At 47.8% G+C, this 21,661-nt stretch overlaps 1 protein-coding gene across 1 annotated transcript; it reads left to right on the forward strand.

The window, feature by feature from the left end:
• Positions 1-12,503: 12,503 nt before the first annotated feature.
• Positions 12,504-21,336, forward strand: LOC133232914 (protein CD300H-like). Its single transcript, XM_061392917.1, has 4 exons — positions 12,504-13,087; positions 16,853-17,209; positions 18,448-18,586; positions 20,681-21,336. Exons 1-4 carry the CDS (start codon positions 13,048-13,050, stop codon positions 20,811-20,813), a joined length of 669 nt encoding a protein of 222 aa, XP_061248901.1. The 5' UTR covers positions 12,504-13,047; the 3' UTR covers positions 20,814-21,336.
• The last annotated feature ends 325 nt before the right edge of the window (positions 21,337-21,661 follow it).

A 21,661-nucleotide genomic window follows, 5' to 3' on the forward strand; every position in this document is an offset into this window, starting at 1 on the left:
GTGTTCTGGTGGGTGGAGCTGGATCTCTTCTCTCTGGAGTGCAATGAAGTGTCCAGTAGTGAGTTTTTAGGTGTCTATGGGTTTGGTGTGACTTTTGGCTGCCTGTATTTTAATGCTCAGGGTTATGTTCCTGCATTGTTGGAGAATTAACTTGGTATGTCTTGCTCTGAAACTTGTTGGCTCTTGGGTGGAGCTTGGTTTCAGTGTAGGTATGGAGGCTTTTCGGAGAAGGCAATGGCACCCCACTCCAGTACTCTTGCCTGGAAAATCCCATGGATGGAGGACCCTGGTAGGCTGCAGTTCATGGGATCGCTAAGAGTCAGACACGACTGAGTGACTTCACTTTCACTTTTCACTTTCATACATTGGAGAAGGAAATGGCAATGGAGAATCCCAGGGATGGGGGAGCCTAGTGGGCTGCTGTTTATGGGGTCTCACAGAGTCAGACATGACTGAAGTGACTTAGCAGCAGCATGGAGGCTTTTGGATGAGCTCTTGTCAATTAATGTTCCCTGGAGTCAGGAGTTTTCTGGTGTTCTCAAATTTTGGATTTAAGACTCCCGCCTCTGGCTTTCAGTCTTATTCTTACAGTAGCCTCAAGACTTCTCCATCCATACAGCATTGAAGATAAAACATATAGGTTAATGGTGAAAAGATTCTCCACAGTGAGGGACACCCAGAGAGGTTCACAGAGTTATATGGAGAAGAGAAGAGGGAGGAGAGAGAGGTGACCAGGAGGAGAGGAGCGGGAGTCAAAAGGAGAGAGACCAAGCTAGCCAATAATCAGTTCCCTAAGTGTTCTCCACAGCCCAGAACACCCAAAGAGATTCACAGATTTAAGTAGAGAAGAGAAGGGGAGGGAGGAGATAGAGGTGACCTGGGGGAGAAAAAGGAGAGTCAAAAGGGGAGAGAGCAATCAAACCAGTAATCACACTCCTAACTAAAAATGGGTACTGAAGATTGGATTCTTAAAGGTACAAAATTAATAACAAATACCAAAAAAGGAAATTAAAAATCTAGAGTAGAGGTTAGACTCTCAAAAATACAGTATTAAAAAAACAACAAAATTGCAAAAATTATAAAATATATATATATGAAATTTGCTTTAAAAATAGGGTCTTTTTTTGCAAGGTAATAGTAGGTTTTAAAAATTAAAATTAAAGGAGTAGTAAAGAGCTTAAAAATTAAAAAAAAATTAAAAATGATAATAGTAAAATACATTCAGGAATTTCTCTGGAGCTGTTGAGGGCAGTGTGGGGTCAGTTCAGTTTCAGATAATTCCTTGTTCCAGCTTATATTTTTTCTCAGTGTCTACAGGCCCCTTCCAATGTAGTCAATGCTAACTACAGGTTTTAATATGTTGCACCTGTCACTTCCAAAGCGGTTCCCTTTTCTTTATTTTGGCTCCCTCTGTTTGCAAGTCTGTTCAGGGTCTAATTTCCATCCTAACAGAAGGGGGCAAAGGCAGTCATTTATTTAGGCTCACTTGTTCAACTGTGCTGTGGGAAGGGAGGAACACTGCAAACAAATATCACTGGCGTGTGTGGGCAGTGCTCGCAGTGTCTGGGCCACACTGGGTTTGCCCCCACTCACGGTGTGCGTGCTTTCCCAGTCTACACTGCTCAGGCTCCAGGTTGCTCTGCAGGGGAACTGTCTATAGTGGGCCCTGGGTTACGTGCACTTCCCAGGTCTAACCCACTCAGGTTCAGGTTCTTGGGTACTCCACAAAGGCACAGACTCAGTTGGCCCTGCGTTTTGTGTCCTTCCCAGGTCCGAGTGGCTCAGGTGCCCAGGTACTTGGTGAGTGCACTCTCCCCAGGTGGGCGATACATCTTATCAACTCCCCGGTCCCAGCTGCTGGGTTTCCTGGGTGCACCACAAGAATGCTGTCTCAGGTGTGCCATGTACCTCCTCTGGGGAGCTGATCTCTGACCTCGACCCTCCTGGTGGATGTCAACCGTCCAGGATCCCAGGAAGACTTGGTTAGCAACTGGGAGGCTGCTCACAGTTTGGTGGAGGATGCCGTCTCTGGTGCTGAGATTGCCCCTCGTCTTCCGGCTCTGGATGTCACCTGCCTGCCTCTCTGCCTCCAGCGGGGTATGGGCCGGTCTGCAGCTGGCTGGCTCTCTTCTGGTTCACTCAATCCTTTGTTCGGTGAGCGGGCCAGCTTGTGCCTTAGAGCTTTTCGCGGAAAAGTTCTCTCTCTCTCTCTTTTTTCTCTCTCTGGCTCTCTCCCACAGTTTAGATCGCTATCTCACATTAGCTCCCCCAGATTGTCCTCAGGGCATTCAGGCCTGGCCCTTACCCTTAACATGCAGTCTGTGCCTCTCTGTTCAGGCCCCGTTCACTGGTGGTGGATGTGAGTGTCTGGGCTACTTCTCTGTTGGGAGTTCTGGTTAGGCGCATAATCTGTGGGATTTTTTTTTTTTCCCCTCCCAGTTATGTTGCCCTCTGAGAGTCCAAAACTCCCCACAGACCCACCCGTGAAAGGGTTTCCTGGTGTTTGGAAACTTCTCTTCTTTCACGACTCCCTCCCTGGGATGGGTCTCTCTTTTTATCTTTTATATTTTGTCCTACCTCCTTTCAAAGAGAATGGGCTGCCTTTCTGGGTGCCTGATGTCCTCCACCAGCATTCAGAAGTTGTTTTGTGGAATTTGTCCAGCGTTCAAATGATCTTTCGATGACTATGTGATGGAGAAAGTGGTCTCCCCGTCCTATTCCTTCGCCATCTTATGACGGCCCCTGGTTATCCATTTTAAATACAGCAGTGTGTACATGTCTATCCCAAACTTTCTAACTATCCTTTCCCCCATCCTTTCCCCTGCAACCATACATTCATTCGCTAAGTCTGGGAATCTCTTTCTGTTTTGTAAGTAAAATTATTTGCATCATTTAAGATTCCACAAGGATGTCATGTGATATTCTCTGAGAAGTCTTTTTTTCTAATCTGTTAGAGGTGAAACCTTGAGACTCTCTCTTGCTCCCTGAGAGGTGAGGGGCACATAGGAGAGAGACCAGGGTTTCAGCCTTCTGTCCTGCCATCCAGCTGAAGATTTTGCCTTCATGTAGCTAAAGCTCAGGTGGGACATTGACTGTATTCAAAGACAAAATGAGGTTGGGGAGGCCCACCCCAGACTTCCCAAAGATTCTGCTGATGCAAGGAAACATCAGAGGGGCCATGTGTGGGGGCCCCAGCTTGAGTACCCCAGAGGACAGAGTTATCACATTTAGCAAATAAAATTGCAGCACACTGGGGCTTCCCTGGCTTCCCTGGTGGCTAAGAGTCCACCTTCCAATGTAGGGGATGTGGGTTCGATCCCTGATTGGGGAGCTAAGGTCCCACAGGCCTCTTTGCCAGAATAGCAAGAAATATAAAACAGAAGCAATATTTTAAAGTGATGAAGACTTTAAAGTGGTCTACATTTTTAAAAAAGTCTTGAAAAAAAAAAACCCACATGGTAAAGAATCCACCTGCAATGCGGGAGACCTGGGTTGGATCCCTGGGTTGAGGAGATCCCCTGGAGGAGGGTGTGGCAACCCACTCCAGTATTTGTGCCTGGGAAATCCCATGGACAGAGGAACCTGGCGGGCTACAGTCCATGTGGTAGCAGAGAGTCGGACATTACTGAGCAACTAAGCACATCACCTCACCATGATATTCACAGGGTGAGATATTCTCATAGCTCACACAACAGTCTAGGCACTCCAGCACTATTGCAACAATGCAGTCAGGCCCCTGCGTCCTTGCTCGTTTTACACTAGTCTCTGCCCAGCATCCCTGTCAAGGCCCCTCCGCCTGGAAGCCAGCTGGGACTCTTGTCCGTCCTTCAGTGGCACGTGAAGCGGCACTCTCCTGGCACAATGTACATTCTTTTGCTACAGTGTTTATGAGACATTACAGATTGTGTTGTTTGCCAAGGCATCTCCTGACCTGAGAACACTGAAGATCAAGAATCAAAAGGAAATCCTCTGTGTCAGATGGGGACCAGGCAGGTCCTGGAGGCACCAGCTGGTCGCATTCATGAGTAGACCGGATCAGGTGGTTCCGCGTGGTGTGCTGAACCTCCAGTAAGTGAATAGCTCCAGCACTTGGATAAATGTAGGGGCGACCCGAAAGCAGCGCTTCTCACGGAGGTGTTTTGCCATCACCCCTTCCCCTGCTCCCAGAGGACATTAGGCTGGGTCTGGAGACATTTTTGATTATCACTTGGGGAGGAGTTGCGATCGGCATCTGGTGGGTAGAGGCTGGGAATGCTGCTTAACACAGGAAGGTCCCTACGAAAAAGAATGATCTGGCCCCAAGTGTCCACAGTGTAAAGGTTGAGAAACCCACTGTAAACCAAGCATGGAAGAGGGGAAATTTTTTTTCTAGTGGATATAACTTCAAGCAGTGGACATGGTTGCTAACTCTGCCTGAGTGGGGAGACAGCCAGAGGAACGAGGCTACGTGGGGTCCTGAGCGGGTGCTAACACTCCTCTGAATGGTCAGGGAAGTTGATACTGTGCTCACAGTCAAAAGTTCCAGAGTGGATTTCCTCAAGAGCCTGTTAGAATTCCCTGGAGGTCCAGACTCTGTCTCTCTCTGCGTAGACACAGAGGCAGGGTCACAGTAAGAAGTTGCCTATCTGCAAGCCAGGACAGACCCTCATGATCTCCTGCCCAACCTCAGTCACTTCAGTGTCTGAAGCACCAGCCCCACTCACCTGGGACAAGGAGAAGGAGCAGAGCTGGGAGCAGCCACATGGTCCAGCCTCCCATCCTCGGTGGTAACACACGCTCAATACCCTTCAAGGATGCAAAGCCAAGGTCAAGAGTGGACACCCTGGATGTCCTTAGGGTTTAAGTGAAGCTGCTTGAATCTCCTTTGCACTCATCTTTGATTCATTTCCCACTGTCAGCACCTACTTCTGCATTTTATATATTAGGAGGAAAGGGTGTCACTCTTTGAGAAGATGAATTGCAGCAGGTGATGGGAGCTGTGTCCAGAAAGACAAAGACAAACACCGTATGATTTCATATATAAAGGAAATCCACCCTGAATATTCATTGGAAGGACTGATGCTGTGGCTCCAAAACTCTGGCCACCTGATGCAAAGAACTGACTCATTGGAAAAGACACTGATGCTGGGAAAGATTGAAGACAGGAGGAGAAGGAGGTAATAGAGGATGAGATGGTTGGATGGCATCACCAACTCAATGGACATGAGTCTGGGCAAACTCAGGAAGATAGTGAAGGACAGGGAAGCCTGGCGTGCTGCAGTTCATGGGGTCATAAAGAGTTGGACACAACTTACCAACTGAACAACAACAACAATCACTTATATGTGGAATCTAAAATATGGGACAGATAAACATATCTACAAAACAGAAACAGACTCACAGATACAGAGGACAAACTTGTGGTTGCCAAGGGGGAAGGGCGTTTCAGGAGGGAAGGAGTGGGAGTGTGGGTTTAGCATATGTAAACTGTTTTTTTTGTAGGGGAATAAACAGCAAGTATATTCTACTGTATAGCACAGGAACTATTGAAATATCCTGTGATAAACCATAAGGGGAAAAGAAAAAAAAAATATATATATATATATATATTCTACATGTGTCCAACTGAGTTACTTTGCTGTATAGCAGAGATTGGCACAACATCATAAATCAACTATACTTCAATTAAAAAATAAAATTGAAAGAACCATTAAAAAAATTTGGTCCTGGCCTGATCTATAGCACAACTGTTCTTCTTGATAAAGGAAACAAGGATCCCTCTAACTGCTAAGAAGGAGGGGCACATATATTTACTGAAGGTAAGAACAGCATGAGGACTGGCATCTAAGCAGGGTTAGTAGGATGAGGTGGAGCCATCGCTAGGCTTGATGTGCCCCCCAGCCTCCTGACTCTGTGACCAGCTCTAGGTCAGAACCAAGATGGGACTGAAAGAGGGAACAGAAGGGCACACGGCACACACATACATTCACAGTATTGAAAGAGTTGTGTGTGTGTGTGTGTGTGTGTGATCAGTCACTCAGTCATGTCCAACCCTTTGCAACCCCATGGGCTGTAGCCCACCAGGTCCCTCTGTCCATGGGGTTGAAAGAAATATAGCTTTCCATTTACTTATATTTCTATCTCTCAATAGAATTTTAAAGTGATTAATAATAAAAACATATTTCCCATATGAATCACCCTGTGATTCCTAGATTCCTGAGATTCCTAGAATGAATCAAACTTGATCATATTGTATCATTCTTTTAAAGTACTTCCCCAAATTTATCTTCGAGTTTTTAATATAAAAACCTTTGCATCAATGCCTATCAATGAGATTGGACTATATTTTCTTTCTCATAAATGTTCTCTTGGTCAGGTTGTCATATCAGTATTATGCTGACTTCACCCCAAAATGTTCCTTCTTTCTGGACGGCCTGGAATGGTTTCCACAGTGTTGGAAGTATCTGTTCCTTGAAGCTTTGGAAGGATAAATCACTGGGGTTTGTCCATCATTTTGAGGGTTGGAGTGGGGACTGGAGGGAATAAACAGTTCCTTGGTAACATTCTCAGATTTTTCCATAGCATTTTTAAGAAAATAATTTTCTTTATTTATTTGGCTGTTCTCCTTGCTGCATGGGCTTTTCTTTAGTTGCAGAGAGTGGGGGCTACACTCCAGTGGCAGTGCACGAGCTTCTCATTGCTGTGGATTTTCTTGTCATGAGTGCTGCTCTGGAGCACAGGCTCAGTAGTCGTGGCCCACGGGACATGCAGGATCTTCCGGGACCAGGGATCGAACCTGTGTCTCCTGAATTGCCAGAAGGATTCTTTACCACTGAACTATGAGGGAAGCCCTTCCTACAGTATTTTGAAGATTTCTATTCTGCAGTAAGCTTAGGTAATGTATATTTCCCTAGAAAATTGCTGGTCTAATCTCAGTTTATGAGTATACTTGTAAATATTTTTTTCAAAATGCTCACGTGAGATTCTTTTAATTTTTTCTTTATCTGGAAATATTCTCTTTTTTAATGTATTGTCTTTTTTTCCTCACATTTTCCTCCACTCCCCAAAAGGTCAGCCCTCGGGTCTGTTCATGGTTTTACCGCTTTTCTGTTTTAAAATTCACTGAAGTCTGCTTTTATCTTTTTGAGAGAGAGAGAGAAAGAAAGAGAGAGATGGAGGGAGAGGAAGAGAAGTCTTCCTCTTGTAATAAGGCCACCATCCTATCAGAACAGGGCCCCACCCTCATGACCTCATCTAATGTGGTTACCTTCCCCAGGAGGGTCAGGTCACCTAGAGGGTCAGGTCTTCAACATATAAACTGGGGTTGGAAGGAGACACAGATGTTTGGTCCATGATGGATGACTGACAGACACCTTAAAACATAAATCAGGGACTTCCCTGGTGGTCCAGTGGTGAAGACTCTGTGCTTCCAATGCAGGGGGCCTGGGTTCAATTACTGGCCGAGGAACTAGGATCTCACAGGCTGTGCAGCCAAAAAATTTAAAGACAACAGAAACAACAAAACAAGTCAGACTGGGATCTCATCCCCAAACCAGCTTCCCCACTTCAGTTTATTTGGATTCCATTCCTCCCATTGCTCCCCAAACTGGGGTGATACCCTTGACCTCTCTCTTTTGCTCATACACCATATCTGACCTGTTAAAATACCTTTCCTTCAAAATACTGATCTGCAGGATCTAACCACTCCCTCCCCTGCTCTAAATTTGAGAGCCAGTCATCATCAACTCTTGGACTTTTGCAGGCTAACTGGTCTCCCAGTTCTCATGTTAGACCCCCTTCCTCAACTGAAGAGTCTACTCAGTTCAATTCAGTCACTCAGTCGTGTCCGACTCTTTGCAGCATGCCAATCCCATGGACTGAAGCACGCCAGGCCTCCCTGTCCATCACCAATTCCTGGAGCCTACTCAAACTCATGTCCATTGTGTCAGCGATGCCATACAATCATCTCATCCTCTGTTGTCCCCTTCTTCAGCCTTCAATCTTTTCCTCAGCATCAGGGTCTTTTTCAGTGAGTCGGCTCTTTGCATCAGGTGGCCAAAGTATTGGAGTTTCAGCTTCAACATGAGCCCTTCCAATGAATATTCAGGACTGATTTCCTTTAGGATTGACTGGTTGGATCTCCTTGCAGTCCAAGGAACTCTCAAGAGTCTTCTCCAACACCACAGTTCAAAAGCATCAATTCTTAAGCGCTCAGCTTTCTTTATGGCCCAACTCTCACATCCATACATGACCACTGGAAAAACCATAGCTTGGACTAGACAGACCTTTCTTGGTGAAGTAATGTCTCTGCTTTTTAATATGTTATGACCAATAGGTCAGTCAGAACTTTTCTTCCAAGGAGCAAGCGTCTTTTAATTTCATGGCTGCAATCACCATCTGCAGTGATTTTGGAGCCCAGAAAAATAAAGCCTGTCACTGTTTCCATTATTTCCCCATCTTTCTGCCATGAAGTTATGATTCTACAGTGGAAGTGAGAAATAGATTTAAGGGCCTAGATCTGATAGATAGAGTGCCTGGTGAACTATGGACTGAGGTTCGTGACATTGTACAGGAGTCAGGGATCAAGACCATCCCCATGGAAAAGAAATGCAAAAAAGCAAAATGGGTGTCTGGGGAGCCCTTACAAATAGCTGTGAAAAGAAGAGAAGTGAAAAGCAAAGGAGAAAAGGAAAGATATAAGCATCTGAATGCAGAGTTCCAAAGAATAGCAAGAAGAGCTAAGAAAGCCTTCTCAGCGATCAATGCAAAGAAAATAGAGGAAAACAACAGAATGGGAAAGACTAGAGATCTCTTCAAGAAAATTAGAGATACCAAGGGAACATTTCATCCAAAGGTGGGCTCGATAAAGGACAGAAATGGTATGGACCTAACAGAGGCAGAAGATATTAAGAAGAGGTGGAAAGAATACACAGAAGAACTGTACAAAAAAGTTCTTCACGACCCACATAATCACGATGATGTGATCACTGACCTAGAGCCAGACATCCTGGAATGTGCAGTCAAGTGGGTCTTAGAAAGCATCACTACGAACAAAGCTAGTGGAGGTGATGGAATTGCAGTTGAGCTATTTCAAATCCCGAAAGATGATGCTGTGAAAGTGCTGCACTCAATATGCCAGCAAATTTGGAAAACTCAGCAGTGGCCACAGGACTGGAAAAGGTCAGTTTTCATTCCAATCCCAAAGAAAGGCAATGCCAAAGGAAGCTCAAACTACCACACAATTGCACTCATCTCACACACTAGTAAAGTAATGCTCAAAATTCTCCAAGCCAGGCTTCAGCAATACGTGAACCGTGAAATTCCTGATGTTCAAGCTGGTTTTAGAAAAGGCAGAGGAACCAGAGATCAAATTGCCAACATCCGCTGGATCATGGAAAAAGCAAGAGAGTTCCAGAAAAACATCTATTTCTGCTTTATTGACTATGTCAAAGCCTTTGACTGTGTGGATCACAACAAACTGTGGAAAATTCTGAAAGAGATGGGAATACCAGACTACCTGACCTGCCTCTTGAGAAACCTATATACAGGTCAGGAAGCAACAGTTAGAACTGGACATGGAACAACAGACTGGTTCCAAATAGGAAAAGGAGTACATCAAGGCTGTATATTGTCACCCTACTTATATGCAGAGTACATTATGAGAAATGCTGGGCTGGAAGAAGCACAAGCTGAAATCAAGATTGCCGGGAGAAATATCAATAACCTCAGATATGCAGATGACACCACCCTTATGGCAGAAAGTGAAGAGGAACTCAAAAGCCTCTTGATGAAGGTGAAAGAGGATAGTGAAAAAGTTGGCTTAAAGCTCAACATTCAGAAAACGAAGATCATGGCATCCGGTCCCATCACTTTAGGGGAAATAGATAGGGAAACAGTGGAAACAGTGTCAGACTTTATTTTGGGGGGCTCCAAAATCACTGCACATGGTGACTGCAGCCATGAAATTAAAAGATGCTTACTCCTTGGAAGGAAAGTTATGACCAACCTAGATAGCATATTCAAAAGCAGAGACATTACTTTGCCAACAAAGGTCCGTCTAGTCAAGGCTATGGTTTTTCCTGTGGTCATGTATGGATGTGAGAGTTGGACTGTAAAGAAAGCTGAGCGCCAAAGAATTGATGCTTTTGAACTGTGGTGTTGGAGAAGACTCTTGAGAGTCCCTTGGACAGCAAGGAGATCCAACCAGTCCATTCTGAAGGAGATCAGCCCTGGGATTTCTTTGGAAGGAATGATGTTAAAGCTGAAACTCTAGTACTTTGGCCACCTCATGTGAAGAGTTGACTCATTGGAAAAGACTCTGATGCTGGGAAGGATTGGGGGCAGGAGGAGAAGGGGACGACAGAGGATGAGATGGCTGGATGGCATACTGACTCGATGGACGTGAGTCTGAGTGAACTCTGGGAGTTGGTGATGGACAGGGAGGCCTGGCGTGCTGCGATTCATGGGGTCACAAAGAGTCGGACATGACTTAGCAACTGAACTGAACTGAACTGAATGAGACTGGATGCCATGATCTTAGTTTTCTGAATGTTAAGTTTTAAGTCAACTTTTTCACCCCCCTCTTTAATTTTCATCAAGAGGCTCTTTAGTTCTTCTTTGCTTTCTGCCACAAGGGTGGTGTCATCTGCATATCTGAGGTTATTGATATTTCTCCCAGCAATCTTGATTCCAGCTTGTGCTTCATCCAGCCTGGCATTTGGCATGATGTTCTCTGCATATAAGTTAAATAAGCAGGATGACAATACATAACCTTGACATACTCCTTTCCTGGTTTGGAACCAGTTTGTCGTTCCATGTCTAATTCTAACTGTTGCTTCCTAACCTGCATACAGATTTCTCAAGAGGCATGTCAGGTGGTCTGGTATTCCCATCTCTTTCAGAATTACCCACAGTTTGTTGTGATCCACACAGTCAAAGGTTTTGGCATAGTCAATAAAGTAGAAATAGATGTTTTTCTGGAACTCTCTTGCTTTTTTTATGATCCAGCAGATGTTGGCAATTTGATCTCTGGTCCCTCTGCCTTTTCTAAAACCAGCTTGAACATGTGGAAGTTCATGGTTCATGAAGCCTGGCTTGGAGAATTTTGAGCATTACTTTACTAGCGTGTGAGATGAGTGCAATTGTATGGTAGTTTGAGCATTCTTTAGTGTTGCCTTTCTTTGGGATTGGAATGAAAACTGACCTTTTTCAGTCCTGTGGCCACTGCTGAGTTTTCCAGATTTGCTGGCATATTGAGTGCAGCACTTTCACAGCATCATCTTTCAGGATTTGAAATAGCTCAACTGGAATTCCATCACCTCCACTAGCTTTGTTCATAGTGATGCTTTCTAAGGCCCACTTGACTTCACATTCCAGGATGTCTGACTCTAGATGAGTGATCACACCATCGTAGTTATCTGGGTCATGAAGATCTTTTTGGTATAATTCTTCTGTGTATTCTTTCCACCTCTTCTTAATATCTTCTGCTTCTGTTAGGTCCACACCATTTCTGTCCTTTATTGTGCTCATTTTTGGATGAAATGTTCCCTTGGTATCTCTAATTTTCTTGAAGAGATCTCTAGTCTTTCCCATTCTATTGTTTTCCTCTCTTTCTTTGCATTGATCACTGAGGAAGGCCTTCTTATGTCTCCTTGCTATTCTTTAGAATTCTGCATTCAAATGGGTTTATCTTTCTTTTTATCCTTTGCCTTTAGCTTCTCTTCTTTTCTCAGCTATCTGTAAGGCCTCCTCAGACAACCATTTTGCCTTTTTTCATTTCTTTTTCTTGGGGAGGAGATGGTCTAAATCTTGGGGAGGGGACGGTCTACTCTCCATTTATTAAAAATATATGTATATTTTTATCTGGACTGTTTTTAAAGTTTCTACTGAATGTGTTACAATAGTGTTTCTGTTCTGTGTTTTGGGTTTTTGGCCACAAGACAGGTGGTATCTCACGTCCCCAACCAGAGATTGAACCTACCCACCTGCATTGGAAGGCGAGGTCTTAACCACTGGCCCACCAGGGAGGCCCCCATTCCCCACTTAACAGCAAGAACGATGCTTTGAAAACAAACATGGGATCATGCCACTCCTCTGCTCAAAACCCTCCAAGGTCCCCACTTCACTCTTGAGTTTCTCTCTGACATCATGTCCAACTAATCTCCCTCCATCCCGTCCTTGGCAGCCTCACTGGCCTCCACAATGCCCTTGATCTGTGCCATCAAGGGCCAAGACAGAGCCAGCCTCACGGGTGTTGCATCATCAGGCTTCACACTTAGAAGGGCCACATGCTTGGTTGATACTCCATTGCCGCCATCTTGAAATTCTTTTTTTTTTTTTTTTTAGTATTTATTTATTTATTTGCCTGCACTGGGTCTTAGTTGTGGCACTCAGGATCTTCAGCCTTCATTGCGTCAGTCTTAGCTGTGGCATGTGGGATCTAGTTCCTTGACCAGGGATCAAACCTGGGCTCCCTGCATTGGGAGTGCAGAGGCTTAGCCACTAGACCACTCCTGAAATTCTTAATATTTCCAGAATGAGGATGTTTTCATCTTGCACTGGGCCCTGCAAACAGCCGACTGTGCCCAGACAAGGCTTAGTCAATGCTTGATCACACGGGACTGCCCATGCCAGCCACAGGAAATGGACTCTCTTGACAAAGAGGAGGACTTGTTCAGAAAATCTAGATAGAATTTAACCGAGACTGGCCTGGCTGTCTGGGCAATACGGATTTAGAGAAGGGGGGATGGGCCCATCAACCACAGGCAAGGAATGGGAAGGGCATCATCTTCACAAGGAACAGAAACTGGAACCGCACATTCAAATGTGCTACATGAGAATGACTTTCAACAAGTTCTCAGCAGCATCATCTGATGTCCCAAGGCCCCAGCTTCCCTCATTTTCTGACCAACTGAGAACAGCTCTAGGAGGCTGACAGAGGAAGCAGAAACGTTCCAAGAAAAGCAGAAAAGTGCCAAGAAAAGCAGAAAAGGGAAACAGTGAGTGGAACTGGGTGAGGAAGCTCCAGGCTCTGCAGGAGCCTGGAGAGATCACCGGGGGGCCCGGGCCATGCGGCTGCTGGTGGCTCTGCTGCTTCTCTGCGTCCCAGGTGAGCGGGGCTGGGCCTGACATGGGGAAGTTCATGCGGGCGAGTCAGGGCGAGCATGGTGTGAGCAAAGGGTGCTGATGGGAAGGAGAAGCATAAGGAAACAGAGGGCGTGATGTGCCCCTAAAAACCCCAGTTCAGTGTATTTGCACACTGGGAAAGGAGGAGTATGAGATGTAAAGCTTGCTTCCCACACAGACAGTACATACTGAGCCCTAAGTTTATACCTGGCCACTTGAGTCTTTATCCCCAACATGATTAAAATCAGGAATGTCGTCTTGATATGCCAGAGAGAAGGGCAGGGGGGGCAGAGAACTAATACTAATTGGACAAATCAGTTAGACAAGATTTTCTCCTGTTACTTAATCCAATCCTTAATTCTTATTAAAACAAGAGACTGTAGTGTGGAAGGGAGGCTGAAAAGGAGGAGATATATGTAGACATATAATGGATTCATGTTGCTGTACAGCAGAAACTAACACAACATTGTAAAAAATTAAAAAATAATAATAATTATATAAAATTAATTATATTATTTATGCATTCAGTTCAGTTCAGTCGCTCAGTCGTGTCTGACTCTTTGCAACCCCATGAATTGCAGCACGCCAGGCCTCCCTGTCCATCACCAACTCCTGGGGTTCACTCAAATTCATGTCCAATGAGTCGGTGATGCCATCCAGCTATCTTATCCTTTGTCGTCCACTTCTCCTCCTGCCCCCAATCCCTCCCAGCATCAGAGTCTTTTCCAATGAGTCAACTCTTCACATGAGGTGGCCAAAGTACTGGAGTTTCAGCTTTAGCATCATTCCTTCCAAAGAACACCCAGGGCTGATCTCCTTTAGAATGGACTGGTTGGACCTCCTTGCAGTCCAAGGGACTCTCAAGAGTCTTCTCCAACAACACAGTTCAAAAGCATCAATTCTTCAGCGCTCAGCTTTCTTCACAGTCCAACTCTCACATCCATACATGACCACAGGAAAAACCATAGCCTTGAATAGACGAACCTTTGTTGGCAAAGTAATGTCTCTGCTTTTGAATATGCTATCTAGGTTGGTCAGAACTTTTCTTCCAAGGAGTAAGCGTCTTTTAATTTCATGGCTGCAATCACCATCTGCAGTAATATTATTTATTGTATTAAATAAATAAAAATAATAAATACATTTAGAAAAAGAGAGGCAAACTCAGAGAGGTGCAGATAATTTATTCTAAATCAGTTCATAAAGACACACAAAGCCAATGGACTTCTCCAGAGGTCTAGTGGCTAAGGCTGTGCCCTCTCAATGAAGGGAGCCTGGGTTCCATCCCTGGTCAGCGAACTAGATCCCACATGCTGCAACTAAAGATCCTGTATGCTGCAAGTAAGACCCAGCACAGCAAAATAAGTAGATAAATATGTATGTGTACACACACACACACACACACACACACACACACACACATCTATATAAAAGACATAGTCAAGATTCAAACCAAATACTTTTATATCCAAGGGCATCGGTCTTTTTAATAGTACAATGTCAGTTACTTCTAAGTCCCCTAGTGAATACCCCTTTTTGTATGGAGGCCCTGACGCACTGTGGGCCTGGTGCCTCTCTTGGGGTCTGGGCTGGCCCCAGGTTGGAGGGCGCGCGGGGCAGGGCGGGGGTGTTTCTGCTCTGTGGGCCCCTGGAAAGTAAGACTGCTGGGAATATGGTCAGTCCTGGTCTGAGAGAAAAAGTCAAGGTTTTTTTTTGAGGCCCGTGGGGGCAGGGAGCTTGCTCTAGGTGGGGCTGGGGGAGCCGCTCTCGCTGGCTCGGGGTCAGGGTCTGGAGGAGCATCAGAGGGCAGGGAGGTTCTGGAACGTTCCCTCACGTTTCCCGTCCGCATCTGAGGAAGCAGCGCCCCAGATCTTGAAGGGTGGGTCCCGGGCAACTGAAAGAGTCGAATGTCAAGAGTCCAGGCCCGAAGTCGCCCTCCTCCCGCGCCCCGTCCCTCCCCTCCTCCCCTCTTCCCTTCCCCTCCTCCCCTCTTCCCTTCCCCTCCTCCCCTCTTCCCTTCCCCTCCTCCCCTCTTCCCTTCCCCTCCTCCCCTCTTCCCTTCCCCTCCTCCCCTCTTCCCTTCCCCTCCCTCCTATCCTCTCGGTCAGAATCGGACAGAACAGCGCCCCCAGAGCCTGAGCCCAGAACAGCTGCAGATGCACAGAGACGGCTCCGCGAGGCTGCCCCCGGCTCGCCTTGAGTCCCAAGCCTCAGTATGGAGGTCCTCCGGCTGGGGCATTTCGCCCCCTCCAGCAAGGTTGCTGGACCTCAGCACTGCTGACATGGGGGCGCATCGCTCTGTGTGGTGAGGGTGCCTTGTGCCCTGAGAGATGTTTAGCAGCATCCCTGGCCTCTGCCCACTGGATGGCAGGAGCAATTTACACCCTCCCTCTCCCCCTTCCCCCCGCCCCGCAATAAACTAAACTAAACTAAGTCGCTTCAGTCGTGTCCGACTCTGTGCAACCCCAGAGACGGCAGCCCACCAGGCTCCACCGTCCCTGGGGTTCTCCAGGCAAGAACACTGGAGTGGGTTGCCATTGCCTTCTCCAATGCATGAAAGTGAAGTCGCTCAGTCGCGTCCGACTCTTCGCGACCCCATGGACGGCAGCCTACCAGGCTCCTCCGTCCATGGGATTTTCCAGGCAAGAGTACTGGAGTGGGTTGCCATTGCCTTCTCCGCCCCGCAATGGTGATCCTCAAAAATGTCTTCAGACATTGCCGGGTATCTCCCGCGGAGACTATCGCTGCTGCTTGGGAACCACTGCACTAGGGGATGTTGGTGGGAGGAGTAGACAGCGTTCTGTTGCAGAATATAGGTCAGTGGGCCACTTGGACTTGCTGGGAAATAAAGTGTCCAAATTCAAGATATTAAAAGTGAAGAAGTGGGAATTCCTTGGTGTTCCAGTGGTTAGGACTCGGCACTTTTCCTGCTGGTTTCGATCCCTGGGGCGGGGTGGAGGACTAAGATGCTGCAAGCTGGGCAGCTCAGCCAAAAATGTTTTTTTAAATGAAGGAGCAAAAATGTACTTTTTATGTTAATTTGAACATTAAACAAAAGCAAAAGGCTCCCAATCTGTGGGTGACAGTATATTGCCTGAATGGTTGGTTGGATGGGTGGATGGGGAGAGAGAAGGAAAGAGAAAGGGAGGGAGGGAAGGATGGCTGGATGGACAGACAGATAGGTGATCAGTAAGTAGATTATTTGGGCTTCCCTGCTGGCTCAGATGGTAAAAAAACCTGCCTGCAATGACAGAGACCCGGGTTTGATCCCTGGATCAGAAAGATGCCCTGGAGAAGGAAATGGCAACCCACTCCAGTATTCTTGCCTAGAGAATTCCAGGGACAGAGGAGCCTGGCGGGCTATATAGTCCATGGGGGTGCAAAGAGCTGGACACGACTTAGGGACTAAACAACAACAGTCGTCATAGAGTTCTGGCCTCCTTCACACGTTTGTTAGTCAGTATGATAGCTTGTTAGTCACAAAGAGTCAGACACAACTGAAGCGACTAACACACATACACACACACACACAAGTATATTACACACACAATTCTTTTTCAGCAGTTTGGTACTTTGCCAAAACCGTTTCTCACCCGACCTTTACACTGGGTTAACAAGCTGCCTCCTTGGCTTCTGATCCCTCCTTCCTCTGGCCTCAGGGTGACTTCCAGGCTCCCAGAGGACCTGACCCCCCCAGGCTCCCCTGGCCCAGGCTCTTTAGGATGAAGACAAGAAGGACTGTGTCTTCCAGGCTCTTTGTCCCTGAGTGGCCCCAGCACCGTGACGGGCGCCGTGGGGGACTCCCTGAGCGTGGAGTGTCGCTACGAGGAGGAATACAGCGAATTTCACAAATATTGGTGCAGACAGCCATGTTTCCCGCTTTGGCAGCGGACTCTGCAGACCAGCGGGCCCGAGGTGGAGGTGAAGAGCGGCCGGGTGTCCATCACGGACCATCCGGAGGACCTCGCCTTCACAGTGACCTTGGAAAGCCTCACTGCACACGATGCAGGGAAATACAGGTGTGGGGTTGCAACGATGCTGAAGGAAGAAGGACTCCTCGGCTTCCTGCCTGATCCATTTTTCCAGGTTCAAGTGATTGTCTCTGCAGGTAAGACCCTCCTTCTCTCTAGTACCGGTGGTGAAGGAATCTGAGCTCAGCTCTGCGGGGTGTCCCAGGAGATCTCAGCCCAGGGGAGAGGAACTGGGCCTGGTGTTTGTGTGTCAGAGCTTCAGGGCCAAGTGCGTCGTGTGCATGTGAGTGTGTCCGGTGTGTGAGAGTGTGAGTGTGTAAGTGGCTGTGAGAGTGAGGGGGGGACACCCGGGTTCCTGCCACCGCCCAGGCCCTGACAACGTCTGTGGGCCTCGGGGATTCTGAGGCTGGTGGCGGGGGAGGGCCCGCTGTTATCCCGGATCCGTCAGGACTAAAAGGCTCTTGCCATCTCCCTGTGCCCACAGGGCACAGGTGTGTGTGGGTGGGGGGGTCCACTCCCGAAGACTCTCTTGTCACTCTCCCCTGGCTTCCGCTGTCAGAACCGGGGCCTCTCAACAACCCAGATCCTCATCCAGGAGCCCTGAGTGACCCAGGCTCAGAGACGGCCAAGCCTGCCAGGCTCACCCCTCTGACTGCATGATCCCGAAGGGCAAGCCCCAGCCCCAGCTCCTCTCCTGGGCCTTTCCTCAGCCTCTGACCACTGTGCTGACCCAGGGAAAACCTGTTTCCCGGAGGCACCAGCAACTGGGCTGGGGGCCAAGGGGATTGGTTTGTAGGCAAGGGAAAGCCCAAGAGGGAGCCCCCAAGCCTCTGGCCCCTGTCTGGGCCTTAGGAAGCATCACTACGAACAAAGCTAGTGAAAGTGATGGAATTCCTGTGGAGCTATTTCAAATCCTAAAAGATGATGCTGTGAAAGTGCTGCACTCAATATGCTGTGCATATTGTCTGTGCTGTGCATAAGTGCTGTGTCTCTGTCTGTCTGGCTTCCTCTCTGTCTCCTCAGCTTCCCTCTGCTTCTGCTCCTTTCCCTTCTGGACTCTGAACCAGGGTGAGGGAGGGGTGGTATGTGGATGCACTGGCTAGGCGGTGGGACCTGAGGTCCAACTCTTGTGCTGACCTTCATGCACTCCTGTTTTCAACGAGGTGAGGAGAAGGAAAATGCTTAATGCTAGAGGCAGCGACGCCGGTCCTGGTTGTCTCCACCTGGACGCAGAACAGGTGGGGGTGGAGTTGGGTGCAGATACTCCTATACGCTGGTCAAACCTGGGTCTGAGCATGAGGAGGCGATGGTCCCAGAACACCTGTCCAGTCCCTTCTGTGAGTTTCCTCTCCTCTGTGGACTGGGAACCATGCAGGTGACAGGCAACTGGCTGGGAAGAGTCGTGGACAGGACACCGTTCTTCACCCTCCACAGTTCTTCACTCCACCCTCCATCACAGCCTCCAGTAGCAACAGCTCTACATGGACTTCTGGATCGCTCAGCCAGCAGCAAGGGTAAGGTGCATGACTCCTGGTGTCTTCTGTCATCTTCACAGCTTCTTGCCTAGGGTAGGGCTTCCTAGATACAGGTTTCCTTAATGAGTCACCACTCAACAAACATTTAATTTACTTGCTGTGTGCCAGGAACTGATCCAAAGGCTAGGTATATGACTATGAACTAATGGGCAAGGTTGTGCTTTCATGGAAGTTTCTTTCAAATGGGTAGATTTTAGACAATGGCAAGATGGATAAGAAGATAGACAGATGATAGGTAGGTAGGTAGATATGGATGATCGATAGATATAAAGATACATACACACATAGGAATAGACAGAGGACAATTGATAGAGATGTGTGAAAGGAAGGATAGCTAGATGTGGCTAGATGGATGGATGGATGGATGGACAGATGGACCGATGGATAGATAGATGGATGGATGGGTGGATGGGTGGATGGATGGGTGGGTGGATGGATGGATGGATAGGTGGATGGGTGGATGGGTGGACGGACGGATGGACGGATGGACAGACAGACGGATGGATGGATGGATGGGTGGGTGGGTGGACGGATAGATGGATGGATGGATGGGTGGACAGATGGATGGATGGATGGATGGGTGGATGGATAGATGGATGGGTGGATGGGTGAACAGATGGATGGATGGATGGGTGGATGGATGGACAGATGGATAGATGGATGGATGGATGATACATACATAGATGAATATAGATAGATATGGATGGATGATTGATAGATACATACAGAGGATAGTTGGTAGAGATGGAGATATGTGACGGGATGGATAGATATATGATAGATAATAGGGGTAGATGGAGAGGTAGATACTTGGATAGATGATAGATAAATAATAGAGGAAATGTCAGTTAATGGCAATCACTGTGAGGCAAATGAAGCGGGTGTGTAGGGTAGGGTGAGAGATGTTTGGGAAGATGACGGGCATAATGAAGGCTACCAAGATGCTCAGTGAAAACAAATAACCAAGAGATTGTCTTGGTTTAGGTTTCTTCAAACTCGATCCTAAGACACGTTTTGGCGAGTAGATCCCAGGAATAATGGTGAGGGAACAGGGAAGCAGGGAACGCCAGTGAAGCAGACACCAGTGAAAGAGGTGTCACCATAGCAACGGGGCTCACTCCCCCTCAGAGAGACTCTGTGGGGCATCCCCTGGGTTGGTCCCACAGAGCAGTGAGGAAGCCAGGGTGGTGGTCCACACACACTGGTCCTCACGGTGGGAGAAGATGGAGAGGCTGGCGGTTTTCATACAGAGTGGTGAGGGACGGCCTCTCAGAAAAAGTGACACTTGAGCAGAAACCTGAAGAAGTGGGAGAGCCCACCAAGAAGGAGCCTGGAGGAGTGTCCAGGCAGGGGATTCTATAGCATGTCTGGCCTGCTTGGTGCAGGAAGCCACGCACACCCCAAAAACCAGAGATCGCCCTCAAGCCAAGGATGTGGGAGACCACTGGTGGGCTCAGTACTGTCCAAGCAGCCAAGAGGTCATGTGGGCAAGGAGGGCACGAGGTGGGGTACCAACAGGGTTGGCCACAGGAGCCCAGTGTAATCTTGGAGGTGACCCTGGAGGGCTGCCTTAGGCTGGGAGCCAGGCGGAGGGCCGGGGAGGCAGAGCGATTAAGCAGAGGCTCAGGATGGGAAGAGGACATGGGACTTGTGAGGAGCTGGAGTGAGGACAGGTCCTGGGACCCGGAGGTGAGAGAACTGGCCATGGGCTGAGCGAGGAGTTGAGGTCGTTGTGGTTGAGACTGCGGACCCATTTAAACAGAACAGATGCTCTCCCACGCGGTTGTTGAGGGTGAGTGGGATCTTCCCCAGTGGTCCAGTGGCTAAGACTCCACGCTCCCAATGCAGGCGACCCAGATTAAACCCCTGCTCAGGGAACTAGGGATTCTACTTGCCACAACTAAAGATCCCGCATACCGCTACTAAGACCCAGTGCAGCCTCAATACCAACCAGACTGGACCTTGATTTTGAGTGTTGAGGCCATGGAACCTGAGCACAGAGGAAGATGGGGGAGGGGCCTGGGCCTCCTGTTGAAGCAGAAACTTACCACCGGTCACCGCATCCTCCCACAGGCCCCTGCTGGGCAGCGCCCACTTCCTGCTCCTGGTCTTCCTGAAGGTGCCCCTGCTCCTGGGCATGCTCGGTGCTGCCCTCTGGGTCAACAGGCCTCAGTGGGCAGTTTGTGGGGAGACAGAACCAGTCTGACCAAGACAACCTGCAGCCCCGCCCCGCCACCAATATCCTGTCCAGAGACACAGCTGCTCAGACTAGAGAAGAACTGACCTTGAACTTCATGTTGCTTTTCACCTTATATCCAGAGACTCGATTAAAAAAAAAAAAAAAACAACCAACTTTAAAAAGTTTAATGAAATATATCACATATACAAGTGTCTATATGATGTTCACCTGCCTGGTTTTTGGCTGGGGAGAACTGGGAAGAGCGTTTCACAAGGGCACCCAGAACCCCTCATTCCCTAGGAGGGAGTCCCAGGCACAGCACCACCGCTCGTCAGGGGACCCCAGGGCCTGATTTTCTGCCATCTCGCCCATCTGCGTTCCTTTCCCCCAGGCGTAGATTCTCAACTCGTCATTTCTTCATTCACTCACCAAATACAAAGAGCCTGGCATGTTTCTAGGTGTCGGAGAGAGAGCAATCATTAAAACATGGGTTTATATTCTAATGGGAGTTTAAAAAAAAAAATAAAGATATAACACTGGTTTATAATAAGCATTGTGGGGACTTCTCTGGTGATCCAGTGGTTAAGACTTTGCCTTCCAATACAGGGAGTGAGGGTTTGATCCCTGGTCAGGGAGCTAAGATTCCACATGCCTCATGGCCAAAAAACCAAAACATAAACAACAGAAGCAATGTTGTAACAAATTCAATAAGCACTTTAAAAATGGTTCACATAAAAAAAAAAAAAAAGCCTTACAGAGAAAAAAACAGACCAGAATTCAGAGGATGGGGCGACAGGAGGGCAGAGACGACCTCTCGGATGAGAGCCTCCAGCTTGCTGGGGGAGGGGGGAGGTGGACGGGCAGGACAGAGGCAA

This window comes from Bos javanicus, chromosome 19, assembly GCF_032452875.1.
Source record: "Bos javanicus breed banteng chromosome 19, ARS-OSU_banteng_1.0, whole genome shotgun sequence".
Classification (NCBI taxonomy): domain Eukaryota; kingdom Metazoa; phylum Chordata; class Mammalia; order Artiodactyla; family Bovidae; genus Bos; species Bos javanicus.

What these genes read in the sequence shown, in the direction of transcription:
- LOC133232914 (XM_061392917.1), top strand. Translation starts at nt 13,048, where the DNA reads ATGCGGCTGCTGGTGGCTCTGCTGCTTCTCTGCGTCCCAG. An exon ending in GCTGCTTCTCTGCGTCCCAG is followed by an intron (nt 13,088 to 16,852) that starts GTGAGCGGGGCT and finishes TGTGTCTTCCAG; the next exon opens with GCTCTTTGTCCCTGAGTGGC. An exon ending in TCGCTCAGCCAGCAGCAAGG is followed by an intron (nt 18,587 to 20,680) that starts GTAAGGTGCATG and finishes ATCCTCCCACAG; the next exon opens with GCCCCTGCTGGGCAGCGCCC.